The 22,064-nt window shown below is 38.2% G+C and overlaps 1 protein-coding gene across 23 annotated transcripts in view; it reads left to right on the top strand.

Annotated features, from left to right (window-relative positions):
* Positions 1–22,064, top strand: part of dmd (dystrophin) — a 330,473-nt gene that overhangs the window by 196,619 nt on the left and 111,790 nt on the right. For all 23 annotated transcript variants that reach the window (XR_010912201.1, XR_010912203.1, XR_010912202.1 and 20 more), the window contains 8 exons: positions 5,065–5,165; positions 5,638–5,749; positions 6,788–6,901; positions 7,296–7,451; positions 7,545–7,715; positions 12,450–12,632; positions 15,062–15,196; positions 15,858–16,007. Coding sequence is in view for 20 of the 23 variants with exons in the window: in XM_067493119.1 (XP_067349220.1) it covers positions 5,065–5,165; positions 5,638–5,749; positions 6,788–6,901; positions 7,296–7,451; positions 7,545–7,715; positions 12,450–12,632; positions 15,062–15,196; positions 15,858–16,007 (1,122 nt within the window). In the remaining 3 variants the exon portion in view is untranslated. The remainder of the gene's footprint in view (positions 1–5,064; positions 5,166–5,637; positions 5,750–6,787; positions 6,902–7,295; positions 7,452–7,544; positions 7,716–12,449; positions 12,633–15,061; positions 15,197–15,857; positions 16,008–22,064) is intronic.

The following is a 22,064-nucleotide window of genomic DNA, read 5'->3' as shown; positions in this document are numbered from 1 at the left end:
CCCTCCCCCACAGCAGCAGTTCCCCTGTGCATGCAAATAATCTTTAATAGGTTTAAATTTAACTGGAAACTGTGTTTATTTATTTTTTTTAAACTTTAGTGTTGACAATTTCTGCTTAAACTTTACATAAATTATGACAGGAGTCCACAGATTAATTGAAACAGAGTTTGTCATGGCAGAGGCAAAAATTCAGTATGGAAATATTTTCTGTCATTATAGTTATTTCATATAACTAAAACAATTTAGTTTACTTTCTGATCTCATTTGGTAGGACGAGGCCACTACAGTGGAATCCGAGCTGAGACACAGACATACAAACATGGTCATTTACAAACAAAATTATGGCCTAATGATTAAACATAAAATAAATTTAAGTTTAATCAAAATCTAACATGCTGTTTCTGTTATTATGAAGAAATGTGCGCTGATCTGTACTTGTCCAGCATTGAGAGAAGGGGACTGTTGTCCTGAAAAAACTGATCTGATGTCTGGGCTGTGGTTGTGTAACAAAGTAGTTCTTTCTCACTGTGCTTTACAACACTTAAATGTGACTATTAACTCTGCTGAACTACAGCAAAAGCTGAATACAAAAATCCAGGGTGGAAAGTGACTTATTTAGACTAGTATGGGCCCTGATTTAGGTCAATTTTAAGAAATTTTTAGTAACTTACTATTGCAGCTTAAAACCTTGAAAAGTACAAATGAAATAATAATAGCATTTATAATTTAATAATATAGAGGTATGTATAGAACTTAAGTATTTTACTTCTTTCAGACATTTTAGCTATATTCAGCTTTTAAATCCAACAGTATTAGCATCTGTAATTTATTTACTCTACTGTATGATCTCCACATTAATATAATATGTTTAAATGTTAATATATGCAGAAATTAGAGTTATTGCCCTTAATATATTTTAACTATATTCACTTTCTCTACTTCCCCTTATATTTTATTTTTATACAGCAACAATTACCTTCAATACCCTTCATGTCATATTTCAACTGTCTTACTTTATTTTGCACTTTTTAGGTCAGAATTAAACTGCTCCCAGTAATTATACTCTTACTCTTCAATTTATAAATTAACAGCTTTCATTAATTACCTTTCCAGTGGCAATTCAACTCCTTTCAAAACAATTTTTGAACACTTTGTGTTCAACTGACATTTCAGTTCATTTTATTTTAAAATGTTTTTCATTGTTTTATGGGGTTTGTGTTTAGAATTGTTTAGAATCCTATTTATGTAATGATCATAAAATATAGTTTGTTCTGCTTTTACAAAGTAAACATCAAAACAATGCAAAAAATTAATAACAGTAAAGAGGAATACAATGTATGATAACACTGAGTCTTACATCTATTTACAAATTCCTTTAAAATGCCAAAACAGAGCAGGTTCTATAATCCTGTGAGGCTCTATAACACTGTAATCAGTTTTTACTACAAGTAGTAAAGTTATATTGTCACTGGCAATGCCAAACTGCCAAAGCAGCACTGCTTTGAAGGCTGCTTTTTGCTGCTCTTTAAGGTAGCAGACAGAGGATAGAGAAGAGAGAGAAAATAGATGACATGCCCCATTAACCATGGCTGTGATTCATACCCACAGCCTAGTGAGTAAATTGCATGCATCTGAAACACCACTACAATTCCAAAGCACTGTTGTAAAGATAAAATGGAACAAATCATTAAAGAAGCTGGAGTGTACTTGTAAAAAGAAGAGGCCATTTGAAACTAATTTTGCTTGACACAAGTGTTAATAGCAGTTTTTAGGTGGTGGATTACAGTATGAATAGTTTACCCTGAGTACTGTTTTGAAACAACTTTAAATAAACGGGGAGTTAAATGAAGTTACTTTGTGTAAATAAAATTTTAAACTTTACTGATGCAAAGTAACTAAATGTAGATTGCGAAATTACTGAAAGAATGTCTAATAAATATATAAACCCTTAATGTTACCTAGCCTTTAGGGCTTCCTTAACGTGTTTTCTTTAAGTCTATCTGTAGACAAAGAAAAGAAGCAGAAGCATTATTTATTTTTGAGTATTTGTATAAAACTGGCCCATATAGGTTATGAGAGAAATTGTATCTGTAGTATACATTTTGTCCAGAAAGTTTAGAAACCTAAAAACATACATAGATTTTAAGTTTCTGTTAAAATCTGTGATTTTGTGAAGCTCAACTTGCAACTGCTTAACAATGCACAGAGTGGGCTTGTTGTTGATGTGTGTAAGCTGTAGCATATTTTGTTGTTTGTCTACAACTTCCCAGGTATGAGAGGCAGTTGCGCAAAGTCCCAGAGGAGCAAATCCATGTTTCTGTTTATCACAATATCTTTTTATAAATACATCATGCATTATGTTTTTAATTGTGTTGATTTTATTCTGCATATACAGTGAAAATATTACTTTGTTCCTTTTTTATTGCTTCATTGTTTTTGAATTGTTGATTTTTATCTTAAGCTTAAGTGAAGGTCACCCCGTACAAGAAAATGGTGTGTGTGTGTGTGTGTGTGTGTGTGTGTGTGTGTGTGTGTGTGTGTTTGTTCGTTCACATGCACTCTAAACTTGATAATAGTCTTGTGGCATAGCAGGAAGATCAAGGCTTGTAGCATCAGGATTAATTAAAGTTGATTGTAGATAATAATTAGTAATCCATTTGCCATACTGATAAGATGTCATTAATCTCAGCACAACTACTATATTTCCCTCAGCGAGTCAGGATGTGTGTGTACACATGTACAGTACATGTATGTGTGGTTGCAAAATTGTCTTTAACCCAGATGGCAGTATCAGTTGTTACGTTTTTCATTAAACGTAAAGGAGGACCCCTGTCTGGTGGGAATGTGGTTTGAAAAAACTGACCTCTCACTAATATTAAAAAGAAGCCTGATTGGTTGATGTATCTGACAGCTCAAACAGATATGGTTATTAATATTGTCTACAGCCACTGGCAGATATTATTAAAGACCTGATTGTAGTTTTCAATCACTACCACTACTGCAAGTGTTAATACAGCCTTTGATTGATTTCAATTTTGCAGAAGTGAAAGGAAAGTAGTGATGAGGTTGATGAGGTTATTCCCACTTTCTGATTTAAACATTTCACCTCAGGAGGGTTTCCAGTTGAAACCTCTAACAGTAAGTTGTAAGAGTTCATACAGTTTCATTGTGTAAAGTTTTACTTGATTTTGGACTGTACAACTACATTGGTAATACAACATAGAGCCGCACACAAGTACAATACAAGAGTTTCCAAAATCTTGTGCACTTGTGCCACTTTCCTGAAGAAGTCTCTCTTTATCAGCAAAGATATGAGTAGAAGCACATTTAGGTACCAGCTTCAATGGTATAGCAGTATACATCATACAGTATAGTGCTAAATGCAAATGATTACCCTTATTGTCCCTTTGTACATTGTGATTTCACCTCCCTTTCCTGAAAGGCAATCACTCATCTCAAAGAGAAACACAGAGTTGAGGTTTGTAACTCTTTAATGGAACTAAAGTAAAATATATTGAGAGAAAGGAAAAGACAAGTCAAAGCCCAAAACTGTGAGCCAGATAGTTCCTAATACCTTCCTGCTTGGAATTCAATATGGCTGCAGAAGGATTGAGGTTAAGTCGTAGTAACTGACGGATGTCCTGTCCAGGGCCTGTGCTTGAACTAAGCTTAGCTAAGCCTCCAAGTGCACCTTGATTTGAACAAGGCTTTCTTACTGAAAATCTTCCCCTGCTGCCCACCTAAAGTTCTCCAGTAATTCCTTTGCCCATCCACTTATAATTCACACTGCACTACAGGGCAAGCAAAATCAAACAGTATGAAAAGGCTTTCATTAGAAAAAGTTAAGAGTGGAAGCCAAGTGATTCATAACCTCTCCTGCTTGTCACCTTTCAATCTCTTAACTCACATTAGCTCAGTACTGTGTAAAGTAACGGACCTGGTATTAAAATGAGTCTTTGCCCAAGGAATATTGGCTTGATGGTATTTACATATGGTGTAGGAGCACACAAGATAGATAGTTATCTAGTAAATCCTATTAAGATGTGCATTGTGTTATCTACTGCTGTCTTGCTACAGAAACTTGTTGATAAATATGTCAAGGAAAATCCATCGTGATGATTGATGTCTAAGACACTAGGGAACACGGCAGTTGCTTTAACGTGTATAAACCAACATTATAACTGGGAAACATTCATATATTATTATTACCTTTCATATTAATATTATTATATTATTATTGTTATTCTTATGGTATTATATTGTACCTTATGAGTTAGCAGTAACGTTTGCACGCATCCTACCTCTGCTGGAAGTTCTGTGAGTCCTGCATGCAATAGCAGCTCCCTGACAATTATAAACAAGATCAGATAAGTCAGATAATCTAATATTTCTTGTCTTCTTTTAATAAGTGGACCTATCAACTACCTTTGTGCATTGATTTTTGAGGTAATTTCCCACTAGCTGGAGCTGGTCTGATGTGAAGAATTTAAGGTGTGTACAGACTCTACAAGTGGGTCACATTTGCAGAAAGAATTGCATTGATTGAACAAAATTGCAAAGTTGTGCAAAATTCATGGAGATTTGCATTACGTGTTTTAATTGCAACATGATTCATTCGTGGAGAGTCTAAACAGAAGCAAATAATGTCATAATTTATGCAAATCGGAAAAAGAAAACATGTAGGAAATGTATATTAATATATAAAAAAAATGAAAGTGTTATCCTATAATTGTCAGGGTTTGTTTTACCCCAGGTAATAGCTGTTTGTGCAGTGCAAACAAGAACTGTTAATAGGCAAAGAACAAAGTTTGATTACAAACTTTGATTCTGAAGCATTCTGGGGGACTTTTGACAGCTCTTGGTGTAAGCTCTGTCTAGTACCGGTATAAATTTGATATTTCTGTGAAATAAGCAAATAACTTTGCTCCTGTTCAATTCACTTTTTAGATGAGCATAAAAAAGATGGCAGATGTTTGCTATGAAAGGGACTAATGTAGGCATTTTGACTTGTCGGACCTGTGAAAAAGTGACTCATTTTTATGCGGTCTCTTTCACCCCTACCAGGTCCTCCAGTTGGCTCTTGCTGAACACCAGGGGGAGGTGGACTACCTAACAACAGCTGTGGAGCAGGTCTTCCAGAAAGCCCCATCAGACATAAGCCAGAGGTATGATATGAAGAATTACTTTAAATGATGCACATAAGTCAGTGTATCCCAGGGCCTCTGAGGGCACACTGCTTATTATTGAGCTGCCTTTTCATTTTATTTAGCAAAATACAGTAAAAACTTCAGTAAAAAATATGCACTGAGGCTTAAAACTCAGTAGTGTGTGTGCATTCAGTAAGTGCAACAATGGCTTAAAAGAAAATATATAGCAACAAACTTTAATACGCCAGCAACAAATTAAGCACATTCAAGCCTCTTGTGTATTTCACTGTGTAAATAAATTTTCCTACAAGACGGATTTGACCACGGGATAAACTTATCTTTTAATTTGAATCAAAGGCCCTATTTCAAATGCACGTGATGTCCTGTTGGCTATATATTGGTATGTTTATACCACCCTTGATTGATCATCTTATTTAAGGATCCTAATCAATAAAGAGGGAAGTCACTTTGATTTTCTGCACCGCTGTAGGTATTGCTCAGAGATGGATGCTATTATGGCACGTTGGAGACGACTTGGCACCACACTGGCAGATAACACGCAGAAAATCCAGGAGCTTATGGCCAAACTGATGCAGTTTGAGGTGAGAAAGTGACAGATCTTATACAGTATATAGGCTGGGTGTTACATTTCCTTTTTGTGTAGTGGTTAAACGTAAGCAATTAATTATTTTTAATGTTGTGCTGGACAAAATCCACAGACCACAGAGTCAGTGATTCAGTGTTGAAGTGTCTCACGGGATAAGCCAAAAGGACAAAAAAAATAAATAAAAAAATAAGAAAAAAATATGCTATAGTAACAAAAGCAGGGAGCTTAAGCTCAGTTAAATCCAAATATACCATATAAAACAACAAAACAAACACAAACACACAAACACTGTTCAAGTGAAGCTGAAATAAACAAAGGAACAAAAGAGTAACTAAAAAAGAGTAATGTTGAATGGTCATTGAAATGAACTATTGTATGTAAAAATAAACAATTATACTGAGGCCTGAGCACATGGCACAATCAAACAAAACTAGGTATCATTTACCAACCACTTACAATGCCACATAAACTCGAATTAAAATGACACCACAGGTCCAAGACTTACAAAAGTGTTTACAACAATACAAAGTAACTAGCAGGGATACCAAGATAACTCACAGCAAGACAAACTGAATAAGTACAGACACCCAGGGCTCTGGTGTTGTGTCCCCTGGTGTGCTGGGTGCATCAGTATCATGGTTGGAGGAAACCCGCTGTAATGGACCAATGGGATTTCGACAGGATGATCACATGTCAGATGGAAGGAGGAGCAGAAGGAAGTGCTCACCAATCACAGACAGGCACTGGCCACCAAACAACAAACAGGGCAAAATACCCCAATGAACTTAACACTGATTAAGGAGAGAGCACGCAAGCTGTACTCTGTACAGTATTTTCCATGCAAAACCACAACCCGCTAGAGGGTACAATTGTAAACTTAATACTATTATCCCAGTTAGGTTCGTGAGTTTTAACCAATATAGATAAATGGAACCGATAAAATATTGCTCTTGTAAAAGGGTTGTTGTTTAGCACAGACAAGGAGCTCTTCTTATACTAAATTTTCTGCGTGGATGTTGTCTCTTTATTTCAGAATGATGTAAAGACTTTAAAGAAATGGATGGCAGATGTAGATGTCTTCCTGAACGAGGAATGGCCGGCCCTGGGAGATTCTGAAGCTCTGGAGAAACAGTTGGAGCAGTGCACAGTGAGGAGACCGCTCATCCTGATATAATACTTACACTAAACTTTCAGTCTCAGCTGCCTTGTTTAAAGTTTGGTTGCATCGTGTATTGTATTACTTACTAACAAAAGACTTGACAAATAGATTAAAGGTTAATTATTACAGTATAAGTATACAGTTCGGAGGTGGGCATAACAGATTAAAGGTTGAGAATGCTTTACACAGAGTAGGTGGAAATACTTCACCCTAGAGATTTCAGCAATCATAAAATACACTGTAAAATGTCCCTCTGGGAGAAAGAAGTAGAAATTGGGTAAACACATTTGTATGGCTACTTGTAAAGGCTAAATCTCCTTTGGAAATGTGTACAGTCATCTTCCTAACCATGAAACCTCCATCTTGCACTATGATTTACCAGGCTTTGGTTAATGACATCCACACCATCCAACCCAGTGTCAATGGCATCAATGAAGTGGGCCTGTACCTGAAGAAAGAGGCTGAGCCACTGTTTGCCATCCACATTCAAAAAGAATTAGATGAACTCAACAGCCAGTGGGAGAATGTCTGCAAACAGGTATGTAATCCTATCCTGAATGTGTGTATTTTAATGCTTTGATGTTTATGCACTCACGTGTTAGTGCTGGTGTGTGTTTTTCATCCTGCCTAGGCATATGCAAAGAAGTCTGCTTTAAAAGGTGGCCTTGATAAGACCATGGCTCTTAGGAAGGAGATGCAGGAGATGCAGGAGTGGATTAACCAGGCTGAGGAAGACTACCTGGAGAGAGATTTCACATACAAGACCCCGGAAGAGCTGCGCAAGGCTGTGGAGGAGCTCAAGGTATGTGTGAAAAGGTGTCATTAACACAAATTTGTGGAGGATGTGAAATAATATGCAAAGTAACATTGTGTTGCATTGTGTTAAATGAATGGACACACTTTTTCCAATAGTCTCTTGCCAATATTTTCATATAAAGTGTACACTAGTATTGTATGTACTACCTGCAGTGAACATCCATATGCTGAAACTAATAACCTTCTCCCTCCTTGTTGCCTTTATCTGTTATCAAACTTTCAGTCATTTGGTTGAAAGCATCATAATTTAATGTTACAAACTTAGCTGAGTAAAACCACATTTTTTTTTATTGATCGGCGTATTTTGGAAGGATGAAGCAAATTATTTAATTTACACTGAACACCAGCATATCAGTTTAAGCTGGAGTACACTGTATGGAACTGGCCAAATTTTGGCCCAATGTACCTCAGTTAGGTACAATCAGTTGTACTTAACTGATTGTTGAATAAGGCCTTTAATCACCTAATCATTTTTCTTCTGAACAGTCTGTTGCAAATGTGACATCTTAGAAAATGGTGGTCTGCTATGTTGCAGTGTGAAAAGATTCACGGTCTGATTTCCCTTTTACGTGAGCTTTCCCATCATTCTACCGCATCCATAATGAATTTTATGAACTGGCAGTTTTAAAGTTCTCTGTTTCACCTTTAGCTATTGAAATGTGTTGGAAAAAATGCAGCCACATGCCTGACTCAACCAAACAGATGTCTGGCTATGATGGAAGGTTTGATCAGATCACCACACATAAAACAGTGGTAGAAGTTGTTTTAACTACTGCATCAAGGTGTCTTTAAATGGCAAAGGGTTTGATTAGCTTTAGTGTTTCCATGACTCTGTCACTTGGAAGGTGTGTTACACCCAATCCAACAAAACCTAAAATATTTGATACATTCAGAGGAAGTAATTTTAAAAATATTTACTCAGTTATTTAATATAATGAACAACACAAAGGACAGAGCTACAAGAAAGAAACTTTCTTCTATAACTGCTTGATATAAAACGATTGCTGTTTATGCAGTGGTACTAATGAAATGAGTTTTACTGCAAAGCTCTAGGCTTAGCCAGTAATCTTAAATTTTTGGTGACTGGTGAGCATGTCATGACCTTTGTAGTTTAGCAGGCTTTTATTCTGATATCTCCAGTGGACATGTTGATTTAAGACTGTATGATCTACCAGATTTTCACATTTAAAATATAAATGTATGTTCCCAACTTTTACACATTTTTACTTATCTACTGTGTATGAAAGACAATAATAGCAACTAAAACTACAATAGGAGAGAAAAAATAGAAACATTCTGAAAAATAGGCTGGTAAGGTAGCAGCTGCTCTCTTTTTCTCTGTCCCTATGTTTTGAGCCTGGCTAATTCCTGGTCGATAACTCCCCTATCTGCCTGCTTTTCTTTTCATTCTTAAAGTAAAGTAAAGCTCTTTCTTTCTTGTGTTTTCCCTTGATCACAGCTTTCTGTATCTTTTTAATACTCACCACTTTACTCTCATTCCCCCTTGTCCTCAACTTTATATCAAATTGCATTGATTCCCCTATTCACTGCAGTACGTTTTCAGCTTTCATAACTTTAATGTGATGTATTTGTGATATAAACTTATGGCACCATTTGCTTTGTGATACACCCAATTGGCAATGGCAGTCCCCGTCCATCCATCCCTCCCCCTGAAAAAAGTTGACTTGAGAGTCAGGTTGAAAATTAAAAATTGATTTCACTCTGCTTGCTCATGCTAATCTTTTTCCACCCCCAAGCCCCCTTTACCTCCTCTTCTTTTTCTCTGTTCCCTGTCTCCATTCTTGAATCTGCTCGCGTGTTCATTCTCTTAATCCCCCTACTGATGCTCTCTTTTCCTCCCTCCCTGGGAGGAAAAGAGCTACACTCCTTTATTCATTGATTTGTTGGCTTACTTATTCACTCTATTTCTTGAGACTCAGTGGGTTTGTCAACTGAACATACATTGATTTATTTGTTACAGCAACCATCCTTCCATCCATTAAGCCTCCTTTCTACCTCTCTTTTTTGTCTTCCTTCTCTTTGTTGGTTTTCTTTCTCTTCCTTTTCATCGCTTGCCATTTGCCTATTTGTTCATTTCTAACTTTTGTTAATATGACAAGCTTTGTTAACACGAAAAAAACAACTTACATTCCTTTCCACAGAAGATCAGCTTTATTGTAAGAAAACACAACCTCCTAACAGACAACTAACCTGAAGAACCTAAATACTGTATTGTATTTTCTGGTACTGTGTATATGTACCACGCCTTCAATAAAACTGAAGTCAAATTGCAAAGAGGAGGAGTTTAAAAGCAAGAGCACATGGGCAAAATGCCCATGAAGCATTTTAGTTTATACAATTGCAAGGCAGTGAGGTACAGCCATCTCATATGCAGCTCTGCCAATACAAACCGTCATCCTGTAACTGTTAACAGACTCTAGTCTGCATTGTAGTTCTTAGATACATTTTTGGGAATGAAGACACATGTCACCTAGTAGAGCGATGTGTCTGACTGTGGTATTTTTAACAATTGAGGTCTGTGGCACAGACGAGCAAGCTAATCTGCTAGGATGCAGGCTTTCAAGAAGTCAAATGTCAGTACAAGAGGTCCAGTGTTGTGATTATTGTGAATGATTAATGTTATTTTCTAAATTAAGTTTTTTCTTTAAGCGCCAAAAAATACATTATGTAGCTTAAGACAAAAAAAAAAAAAAAAAACCCTACTTTTATTAGGCATAAAAGGAGTTAGTCAGATTTAGTGAAAAATTGAGGATTTGAGGTTTGTTTGTGCAAAATAAAGATATATCCATTACAAATTCCACAGTATGAGCAACAAGAAAATATAATATGACATCAAGGTTCCTCATCTGGAGAGGTTTTCCAGCTATAAGTATAGAGATATTTTGATACAGGGATGTCAAAGAGAAGTTTAATGGCAATTACTATCCAAAAGCAGCAAGTTCAAAATCAGTGGAGGTGCCCTTTAAATGTGTAACAAATTGGTGTCTTTTATGCCAAATTCCTTTGTTTTTTGCCATCTCGACAGTCCAGCTTTTCTCTATGTGGACCATAGAGAAAAGGTGTCATATTCCGTTTATGGTTACGGAACCATAAACGTGACATGTTAAGTCGTGTTAACTCCAAATTTTGAACACTTGTCCGCAGATCTATGCTACAATCAAGAGCTATGACCAAATAACAACCCTACTATACAATGTGCCTTTAAAAGTTACTAACAGCAGTAACGAAGTTGAGCTGTAGCTAACTGAACTGAACTCGTCATATAGCACATGACTGTCACACTACCTGAGTGTGTTTAATTTTATAATTAGGACCCAAAAGAAGACACAGTGAGGGGAGATTTTAAAGGTAAATGAGGGTTCTTTATTAAGAGTCAAAGAACTAAAAATCACTCCACAAGGAGGGAAGGAAAAACATACGTGGTAATAAGAATAACTAAACAATCAAAGTAAAACAGAACATGAACTAAAATACTCTCAAAAGGGAAGATTAACTAAATTACAACTGAGCTGGGGGAGAAAGGGAACTAAGTAACTAAGGAGGAGGAAACAGGTAAAAACAAACTAAGCAAAAAACGCAGACTGACAGAGGGTGACAAATAAATACCCAAACACAAAACCATGACCAAACAAGTGGGGTTAACAAAAGACTAAACTCAAATACTGAAGCAGAATGAAACAAACAGGAAACCAAACGTTAAGGGGAAGATAGTCCAAACATTGGGATCAGGCTGAGCACTGAGGGAGAAAGATGTCCAAAAGCATTGACTGCCCAGAGATGTTAACTGTTCAGGTGAAAAGAAGAGACGATCTGGTTGGGAACAGTCGGGAGAGCTGGGTATAAATGCACGGCGGCACAGGTGAAAACAATCAGGGTTAACAAGGAGAAAGAAACTAAAGAAACTAAGTAGGAAGTGGGACGGAGTAACTACAAAATAAAAGCCAGGAACAGGAAGTAAAACTAAAGAAAGGAGGGTTGGTCAGGAAGGCCATCCTGTGTAAAAACTGTGCCAAATCAACATCCGGACAATGATACACTGTGACTACACTGAACTCACGGGATAAGTCAAAAAATAAAAAAATAAAAAATCTATATTTGCAAAAGTAATTAGTACCTAAAGCGGTCAAATAAATCGAATAAAAGATTTACCCCACATTTATTTATCACCACTGTGACATTAACAACATTAACTTTATGTCTTTTTCCTTTCCCTAGTTGTATTTCTCCCTCTCTGTCTCCTTCTCATGGTCCCTTTCTGCTTTGGAATTATGTGTTATCCAGTTCATAGCTCCTGGTCCTACCAACCTGCCCAATATGTTGTTGCTTCTTGTTGCTCTTTTCTTTTCTCTCTCCACTATCCACTCACCTTAACCAGTCAAGGCAGATTGCCCCCCACCCTGAGCCTGGTTCTGCTGGAGGTTTATTCCGTGAAAGGGAGTTTTTCCTCTCCACTGTTGCCTAGGGCTTGCTGGAGGGCAATTTATTGGGCTTTCTAAATATATCATTATAGTCTTGACTATGTTATGTAAAGTACCTTGAGATGACTTTGTTGTGAATTGGCGCTATAGAAATAAAGTTGAATTGAATTGAATTGACAATGTGGTATATTTCACAGGGCTGCTCAAAGCTCATGTCTCACATTATCAGTTCTAGTCGACCTTCACTGAAAAACATTTAAACTTTCTAAATTTTTTCTCAGAGGGCTCAAGAAGAGGTCCATTCTAAGGAGCTAAAGGTGAAACTCCTCACTGATAGCGTGAACAGTTTCATCGCCAAAGCACCACCCATAGCCCATGATGCATTGCGCTCAGAGTTGGACATGTTGACAGCCAACTACGAGCGTCTGTGTAGCCGACTGGATGGGAAATGTAAAACACTGGAGGTATGAAATCTAACTTTTTCTTGTCTTTGTTATAACTATGGTCATTTCTTTTTTGTAATTCAAATACCCTGGTTAAGTCAAGACTAAATGCACTTGACATACACCTGGCACATGGCATCTACATAAGTATGTGAGTGTGGGTGTGTGTGCACACCTGACAGTATGTGTTTTCAGATGGTGTATTATAGATGAGCTAAGGTGAAGTGAGTTTAGCCAAGCAAAACTATTTGAGGCTCTTTTCTTATATTTTAGATGCTGCCTGAGAACTGTGAGCTCAAAAACAAATGTAAAACAAATCAATTATAATGAACACAAGATAGAACCCCCCAAAAGTTGGGAAGATGGGAAAAGGTAAATAAAAACAGAATAAAATAATTTGTAAATCTCATTAACTTATATTTTACTCACAATACAAAATACACATTCAACAGATGTTGAAACTGAGAAATTTTGCCATTTCATGGAAAATATTAGCTCATTTTGAATTTGATGGCAGCAACACATCTCAGAAAGTTGAAAGAGGGGCAACAAAAGGCTGGAAAATCAAAGACTTTGAAGATCCCACCATCTACAGTATATGATATCATCAAAAGATTTAGACAGGGAATATACAAACAGTACAGTTATGTGCATAAATGCAACTGCTGCAATTTCCTCATCTTTTTGACTGGATAAAACAAATATGTTCTGACAGATTTGATTAAGCTTAAGTCATTTGTGATATGGCCTCTACGTTCGATAAGTTTTTACTAGCCACCCCCTTAAAGAATTAAGAATAACCAAACCCCCTGTGAATTCTGTGTGACCTTGCAATTTAAAACATGATACAAATATTGGAAGATGGATCGCAATTATATTAGGAAAGCTCTCAGACAATTTGGCATTTTAGGCTGCAACAATCACAGAAAGGGCTAAGAAATCCCGTGTCTAATATTTCAACACACTAACGTGCAGGAAAGCATTGAAGGTCAGTTATGTCCCTGTATCATGACACTACATGCATTACTTGTTTCTTCATCTTTCAAATTCATAGAAAAATGCAGCAGTTTGCTTCTTGTGTGCTGACTACGGCTATTTATTAACTCAGATAGATCCTATTCAGTTGTGTGCAACAAGCGGAACACCTGAACTGATAAATCCATAGTCCCTCAAATCCTGGGCAGCTGGCCACAGTTAGGACATTGGTCAGTCTAGTCTTGGCAGTGTGACCTGTACTGATGGACCCATGATGGAAAACGTGATTAATAAGTGGCGGACACCATCTGTGAGAAAGACTACTCTGAATGGCTTTTCAGTTTAACAAATTAGTGCACAAGAAACTGAAGAGAACTGAAGAGAGCAAACTTAACGCAAGGAAGACTCTTCTCATTTTTCATTTCCATCCCATTTGAACATTTAACTTCATATTTTCATGACCACCTGGATTAAACTAATCAAAGACAAACTAATCACCATGACTCAGGAGAGGCCAGCTCTTTACAACATTGCATTGTTTACAGTTTGTATATCCTCAGTCTTTCCCGTTTTGAATCATTAATACAGATTACCTCCATCTTCTGCTATGGAGAGTTCTTTCTTGTCACACATTGTTTGCCATTGGTTGTGGTCTTTGGACGTTTTTGGCCAAGATGAGATGCAACCCCTATAACTGTGCTTTGATGTCAGCTTGGTGTGTCTTTGCCCATAAAGTCATAGTTATTCCACTGTAATGCACTCCCACAAAGTTAGAGGAAGACAAAGATTAGAGGTCATCATAATGGTCAAAATTAAAGCAGCAGCAGTTTAGACATTGTGACTTTTAGTCTGGCTGCTTTTTTCAACCCTATATCTATATTTGTAAAATAGATTTATGTTAATTTTGCAGTCTGTAAGTCTGTTCGAGTTTGGCAGTCTGTAAGTTTATGCTTGTAATAAATAAAAGCATGAACAATCACTTTACCCAGTGGGAAAAATTGTTAATTTGTATCTAGAAACAATTCCATCAGTATGTTGATGGTGAACAGATGTTGATATGATAGCATGCACCAAAGTTGCCACCTATAGCTGTTATTTGCCACCTGTCCTCTAACTGACAGGTCTTTTTTTGTCTTTTTTTTCACCTTGACTCGCTCTTTTACTCCCTCCTTCCTCTATATTTCTCTCTACTTCATGAGTTCTCCATCTCCAATCTCTTCTCTGCCTCATTTTCCTGAAAAATATATACATTTTGTGTCTTGGTATTCTGCATAATTCAAATTTATGGTTGAAGCATTCTCTCTCTCACTGTTTGTCTTGTTCAGCTGCTTTTTCGTCCCTCTAAACTATAAAATATCAAAATTACTGTGGGTATGTCTGTTTTTTCATCAGTCCATTTCCAAACTCTTTTGATCTCTATCTTCAATGCTCTTCTTCTGTCTCATAACGATGTGTGCATATTCTGTGTTTTACAGGAGGTGTGGGCATGTTGGTGTGAGTTGCTCTCCTACCTGGAGCAGGAGAACGGCTTCTTGGACCAGTTGGAGCAAAAACTGGATGAGACAGAAAATCTGCAAGGAGGAGCAGAGGAGCTGCAGGAGGCACTGGATGTGAGTATGAAAAGTAAACACTCATGTTGTAAGACAAGCTTTACATTACTAAGATACTTTTTCATTTATTGTTGCTTTGCAATAAAAATGTTTACGTACAGGAGACTGTTAATATAAAGAAAGTACAGAAAGTGCCATGTGTTTCTCAGATTTGCCATACTACTGTGCGAGCAGAAATAGCCACAAGTTTTTTCTTCATATTCAGACCTAAATTTTCAAAAAACTAGTGTAGTCAATAAGAAGCTGTAACACACTGATCCAGCTACACTGATCCTCATGAAAGCTCAGGAACATCTGCTCAGTGAAAGAACCATTATGCGAAGAGAAAGAATGCAAATAACTGACCACTCAGCTGTATTTGACTATGCTGAACAGCCTGTTGACACCAGAAAAACAGACCTTTTGGGCGACTTCAGAATATGAAGCTGTTAAGCCATGAGGTCAGACCAGCAATGGCTAATTGACCTGTTTTAGATTCTACATGTCATCACCCAACACTTTTATTCAGCATAATTTTCAATACGCCTCGCTTACATCTTTATGAGTCAATCTTAAAATGAAACATTATTTTCTGTGATAATGGTAATGGGAGCATGTGAGCTTCCAGCTAAAAAAAGGCAACACATAAATCTGTTGCATTTTTGTGGGTGTTTGTATGCAGAGCCTAGAGGTCCTTTTACATCACCCTGAGGACAACAGGAACCAGATTCGTGAGTTGGCCCAGACACTGATGGATGGAGGCGTTTTGGATGAACTGATACAGCAGAAACTAGATGCTTTCAACACACGGTGGGATGAACTTATGGCAAGGGTAAGATATACAAAACATGTGTACACAGTCTGTACATTGTACACACACAGAGGAAGACAGGCTACAAACAATTATTGAGGTGACCCTCTCATTCCTCTGGGAAAAAACCCCCACGCACCCAGCGCCTCTGGGCAACTCCAAACTAGGTAAGAGTCCAACCTCTCTCCAGGAGTTTTGTTCCAGAATCATTGCTATATGAGGAGGTAAGTCCAACTATATAGTTGGTATTCCTCAACCTCTTGCACCACCTCCAGCTCCTTCCCCATCAGACAGGTGACATTCCACTTTCCCAGAACCAGTTTACGAAGCCTTAGGTCAGCACGCCTAGACTCCCTGCGTCATTGTTAACCAAATAAACATGCCAGGTAGAAGAACTAATTTGTATTCTATTGTATTTGTATTGTGGTTTCACATCTGGACTGCTGTAAAACAGAGGTTTTCAAACTACGAGGCACACCACCACCAGAATGCAGCAGGAAAGTTCAAAGGTGTGAGTCAAAGATATAGCACACTGGTCCCTTACCTGCCTTCTATCCAACTATCCCCTACTGTTTGATAATCTATAGTATGATGTACATTAAGTCTAGATGACAAGTTGAACACATTCACCTCAATATCGACAGGATCTGGTGCCAGAAAAATTCAGTATTTCATTTTTCATGTGTTCCACTTTACATTTTCAGACACCAATAACATCCATATATATAGATAAACATATCTGCTGGTGTCATGATGGCCACTGAACAGCCTCAAAGAGCAAATATTTCACTTTGTAGATATTCTAGTATATATTCAGATGTATATTCATTATACTTTTATATACATATACACATGCAAAAACACCTGAGCCAACAGCTGGAAAGTTAACTGCCATGGAAAGGATGCTTGATCAATATCTTACTTCGAACAGTTACAAGACAAAAGGAATGTTAATTTCCAAAAATCAAACAGTCACCTGATGTGGACATCCTCATCTCCTCATGGAGAAATACAATCTTCCTTCTTCAAATCCATAGAATTCTAATCTGTCATTGTGTATATAAACACCTTTTGCAACATTTAAAATGTTTTGAGAAGGCACCACAATTCCAAGACAATCCACTAGATACAATAATCCCTGCTAAATAAGTCTAATTTCTGGGAGTTTGGTTAAAAATTTGATATGTCAAGAACTCCGCTGTACAACTGTATGTCACAATAAATCATGCTATGACATGGCATCAAATCATTTTATTTTGATTTCATTGGACTTGAACATTTTACAGCATCTGACTATACTGTAATATTGTTGTGAAATAAAATATCAGTTTCTATCACTGTACCGAAAAACCAATGGTAAACCACGCTCCCCATTTTATAATTGTGACTGGGGTACAGTTTGTCTTGGTCAAAGGGGACCCTTCAAATGCCATTAAGGATTTTGTGTACTGAACATATTAATGTTGTTGTTTTGTTTTTACTTCTTGCGTTTTGTCCACAGAAAGAAAATCTAACATAAGTAGCACCATCCTCATCCATTAAGACTATGTCTCTAATAAAAGCCGGGTATCTAGGCTATTCAGCTTGCTTCTGTTTTTCTGCCAAGCAAATAAATGTAAAAGTGCATTATCAGTAAAAATTATCAGTTTAGATAATATTGTAAAATGGAAATGGATGGAAATGTTAGTTAATCTGTCTGTTAAGATCTATACTACTGTAAAAGACAAGCTAAAACAATTACAAGATATACATGCGTTATATATAAATATATCTTAACATAGCAAATGATGTTAAATCTAAGTAATCATCCTGACAACATAATCAGTACTCTGCTGCAGCTGTATGTTATGATAGATTAGGAAATGGAGTTTTTATTAAAATTGCTTTAGAGCAGAATTACACTCATTATAGGAATTAATGTTGTTGCACCAGTGACAGTTAAATCAGAATTTGAAGGTTACAGTCAAAATGTCATCACTTCTACAACCTATTAAAGAAGTTAACCTCAAGTGAAAAGAACTACTAACAAGTGCTTTAATTTATTTGTCATAAAACAATCATAAACCTTTACATAAATCTACTATATTAGTTGGTCAAAATTATTTAAGTCTGAACTCTCAAGTCTCTGTAAGTCTTAGTCTTCAGGTGTGTCTGCACTACTGTTTTGAACTGCCATGTCCCCAGTATCTCTCATCAACTTCAAAGTGCAGTGAAAATATGCAAAATATGAGAAGATATGCTTTCCCTTCTATGCTAAATGAGCAGTGCTTTTTTTTTTTTTTTTTTTTTTTAAATCAGGATTAAGGATTTGTAGGACCCAGAAAGGAGCAGAACATAGAGGAGTGGAAGGCAATAATAGTTTAATTGGGGTACGATGTGTAATAGATGGGACAACCGGGGTGGTGATTCTGGAAAGGAGTGCGTGTTGGAGGTGGCCGGAAAGCAGTAGGGCAATTTGGGGGAGGACAAGAGAAAGAGGTGAGTAGTAGTAATGGCACGGGATTTATCTTAGGAACAAATAGACCTCTTACCCCCCAGGGAGAGAGGTGGCATTGCTGCAGTGGAGACCAAGGGGTGCAGGGCTGCTAAAGGCGGGAGCCCGGGGAGGAGGACAACTAAAGGTGGCTGGAAAAAACCAGGGACACAAAACACAGCAGGGAGCAACAAAGTAACAACTAAAAAGACAAAGTAACAAACAAACAGAAAGTATCCACTAAATGATCCAGGGGTGAAGAAAACACAAACTCTTATTCTTTCAACTTGCGCAAAATCCTCTTCTAAACACATATTCCACAGATTTCTCAGTCTATATACAGAAGTACAAAACTCACTTACTGAACAGTAAGAAAAACAGGCGTCCTCGGAAACACTGCCGCCAGGCAGGGATGCAAACAAAGTGTCAAAAACTATATAAAATATAAAGGCTCGGAGAGAAAACCACAGAACCCTCAAAACACAGACAGAGCAGATACCTTGAGCGATCATTTATCAGGCAGAGTATTTTGGTCAGAGTAGCAGGTTGCTCGGGAAAAGCAGGAAGACAATCTGGCAGGTGAATGAGGCATATATAGGGGAGCCAACAGGTGAACGGAGAGAGGCTTATTAAGAAAGAGGTGAGTAGTAGTAATGTAAAAGTAAAAGTAGTAATTATGACAGGACATTGAGAAATTTAAAATTCTGAAAATGTAATTGCTTTTAAATTTCAAGAAATGTAGTACCAGTAATAGAAGAGTAGCAGAAGTAATAGAGTCTCATTTTAGGAAAAAAAGGAGTGAATGGCATCCTAATTCGTTCAAAATAATAGTACACTTCTGGAGGCAGACTTTGGAGGGGAGCTTGTTGGCAAGCATCTGGTTGCTGGACCTTTTCCCATGGGGCCTGGCTGGGTCCAGAAACGACATAGAGCAACCACCTTGTGGGCCCACCACAAGGTGGTGGGGATAGGAATCAGGGTCGGGTGCAAAGTAAGCTGGGTGGCAGAAAAGGCAAGGAGTCTAAGCGTGCTGATCCAAGGCATCGTAAACTGGTTGTGGGAAAGTGGAATGTCACCTCTCTGATGGGGAAGGAGCTGGAGCTGGTGCAAGAGGTTGAGCAATACCAAATATATAGTTGGACTTACCTCCACATATAGCAATGACTCTGGAACAAAACTCCTGGAGAGGGGTTGGACTCTTACCTAGTTTGGAGTTGCCCAGAGTGAGAGGCGCTGGGTGCATGGGGAATTTTTCCCAGAGGAATGAGAGGATCACCTTTAACCTGGGTGATGTCCTTGAGAGGGTACTGCCTGGGGATTCCACAGTTCTGTTTGGGGACTTCAACGCCCACATGGGCAATGACGGACAGGCGTGGTAACCCCAAACGTGTGCTAAGGGTGTGGCGGGAACACCTGGTTGAGGCCCCTTTTTTTTTTTTTCTTTGGAAGAATTTCTCTTGCATTCCAGGGGAGGCTGGGGACATGGAATTTGCGACCGCTCTGAGTTTTAGCCAGAAGGTAGGTGGTCCCTGTCATGGCGGCAACCTGCGGACTCGTTGGTGGACACCTGGGATAAAGAAGCCCGCCAAGGTGAAGAAAGAGGCTTTTTGAACATGGTTGGCCTCGGGGTCTCCCGAATCAGCAGCTAAGTGTCAGCAAACTCAGGTCGTTGCAAATGCAAAAACAAGGCGTGGGAGGAGTTCGGCGAGGCCTTGGGGAGGACTTTGGTTTGTCCTCAGCGAAGTTCTGAAAAGCCATCTGACACCTCAGAAAGGGAAAGCAGGGTTTGGGCCAGAATGTATTCAGTGGGGAGGAGGACTGACGCAGACAGGGGATATTGTTGGGTAGTGGAAGGAATACTTTAAAGAGCTCAAACTTGCCCTCTGAAGAGGAGGCAGAGACTGAAGTCTTGGGGGAAGCTTCGTCCATATCAGTCACCAGGTGCGGATGAGATTCGCCCTCAGATGCTGAAGGGTCTGGACATTTTCGGGCTGTCCTGGTTGACAGCCCTGTTCAGTGTGGCCAGGAGGATGGGTACAGTGCCTGTGGAGTGGAAAACTGGGCTGTTGGTCCCCATTTTTAAAATGGGGGACCAGCAATGCAGATTCCGCCTATGCTTTTTGCAGATGATTCTATTCTGGTTCTATTGGCCTTCTCAGACCGTGAGTTTCACTGCTTCTCAGACCATGAGTTTTGGTGCTGCATCAACAGTGATGCAGCACCAAACCCTCGTCATGAAGAAGAAGGTAAGCTGCAAGGCGTGGCTCTCAATTTATCAATCAATTCTGTGAAGGGTGGCTGGGCTCTACCTTAGAAATGGGGTGTGGAGTTCTGACCTCCAAATCAGAGTAGAGTCGCTGCTCCTAGGCAGTTGAGGTGGTTCAGGCATTTAAAAAGAATTCCTCCTGGGCACCTCCCGCTGGAGGTTTTCCAGGCAAGCCCAACTGGTAGGAGACCACATTGTAGACCCAGAACATTTTGGAGGGATTATATATTCAATCAGGCCTGGGAACACCTTGGAATCCTGCCAGAGGAGCTGGAAAACGTTGTTGGGGAGAAGGATGTCTGGAAAGCCTTGCTAAACCTGCTGCTAGCGTGATCCAACTCAGGATAAGCGAAAGATAATGGATGGATGGAATAGAAAACACAATAATGAATATGCTACTGAGTGAAATGCACAATATTTAAGTTAGAGAAACAAATATGAATTTTTCTTTCATATTTTTCTGTCTCTAAACTTTTAATTTCCTTTTTCATGTCTTCATTCTCCTCTACTACCTGTTGACCCTCTTCAGCCTCCTTCTCTATCCCCTCCACCATGACTTTCTTCCTTCTTTCTAAACATCATCAATCGCAGTAATACATCCTCAGCCTATTGTGGTCCTCAGTGACAGATTAGACAAACATGCACCCACACACACACACCCACACACACACATACACACAGACACATGTGCAGTATAGACACACTCATTGCCAACTGACTTGATCCTCCTTCACAATAGAACCAGATTAATGTTCTCCTTGCAGCATGATAAGCCTGCTTTTGTTTTTCTACCCATCAGAGAAAGTAAGTGTGTGCGTGTGTGACAGTCTTTTTTCAGACTTTTTGTATTTTTTCAGAGGATGTGTCATTGTGCGTATTATCTGTGTGTTTGTATATATTAAAGCATTATAGAGGCATCTGTCCTTTGTTTCAGTGTGTTTGTCAGTATGTGTGCATATAATGTGAGTGTGGCAGCTCAAAACCTTCTTTGCTTGTCATCTATGGAGGACAAGGAGTTCAGAGGCTGGACAAGGGTGTTTGTGAGTGTCTCAAGAAAGATGAAGAAGCCAAAGCAAAAAGACCAAACTAGTGTGTTGAGGGAAATTCAATTTGTCTTTTACTAACTTGATCAACACTGTTTGAACAATGTGCCAAAGAGACCAGTTTTACAGATGCTAATTTTCACACTTTACACAAACTTTAGATTAAAGCTACTTTTCAATTGACAATAAAAAACATAAGGTGGTTGAGGTTCAGCATTTTAACAAACAAAAATTTCTAAAAATAATTTCCAAAAAAACAAGAGTAAGAGTAATAATGTCATTAGGTTAATGCAATA

Source organism: Channa argus, chromosome 23, assembly GCF_033026475.1.
Source record: "Channa argus isolate prfri chromosome 23, Channa argus male v1.0, whole genome shotgun sequence".
NCBI classification, from domain to species: domain Eukaryota; kingdom Metazoa; phylum Chordata; class Actinopteri; order Anabantiformes; family Channidae; genus Channa; species Channa argus.
The sequence above is the reverse complement of the archived record's forward strand: the minus strand, read 5'-3'. Positions and strand labels throughout refer to the sequence as shown.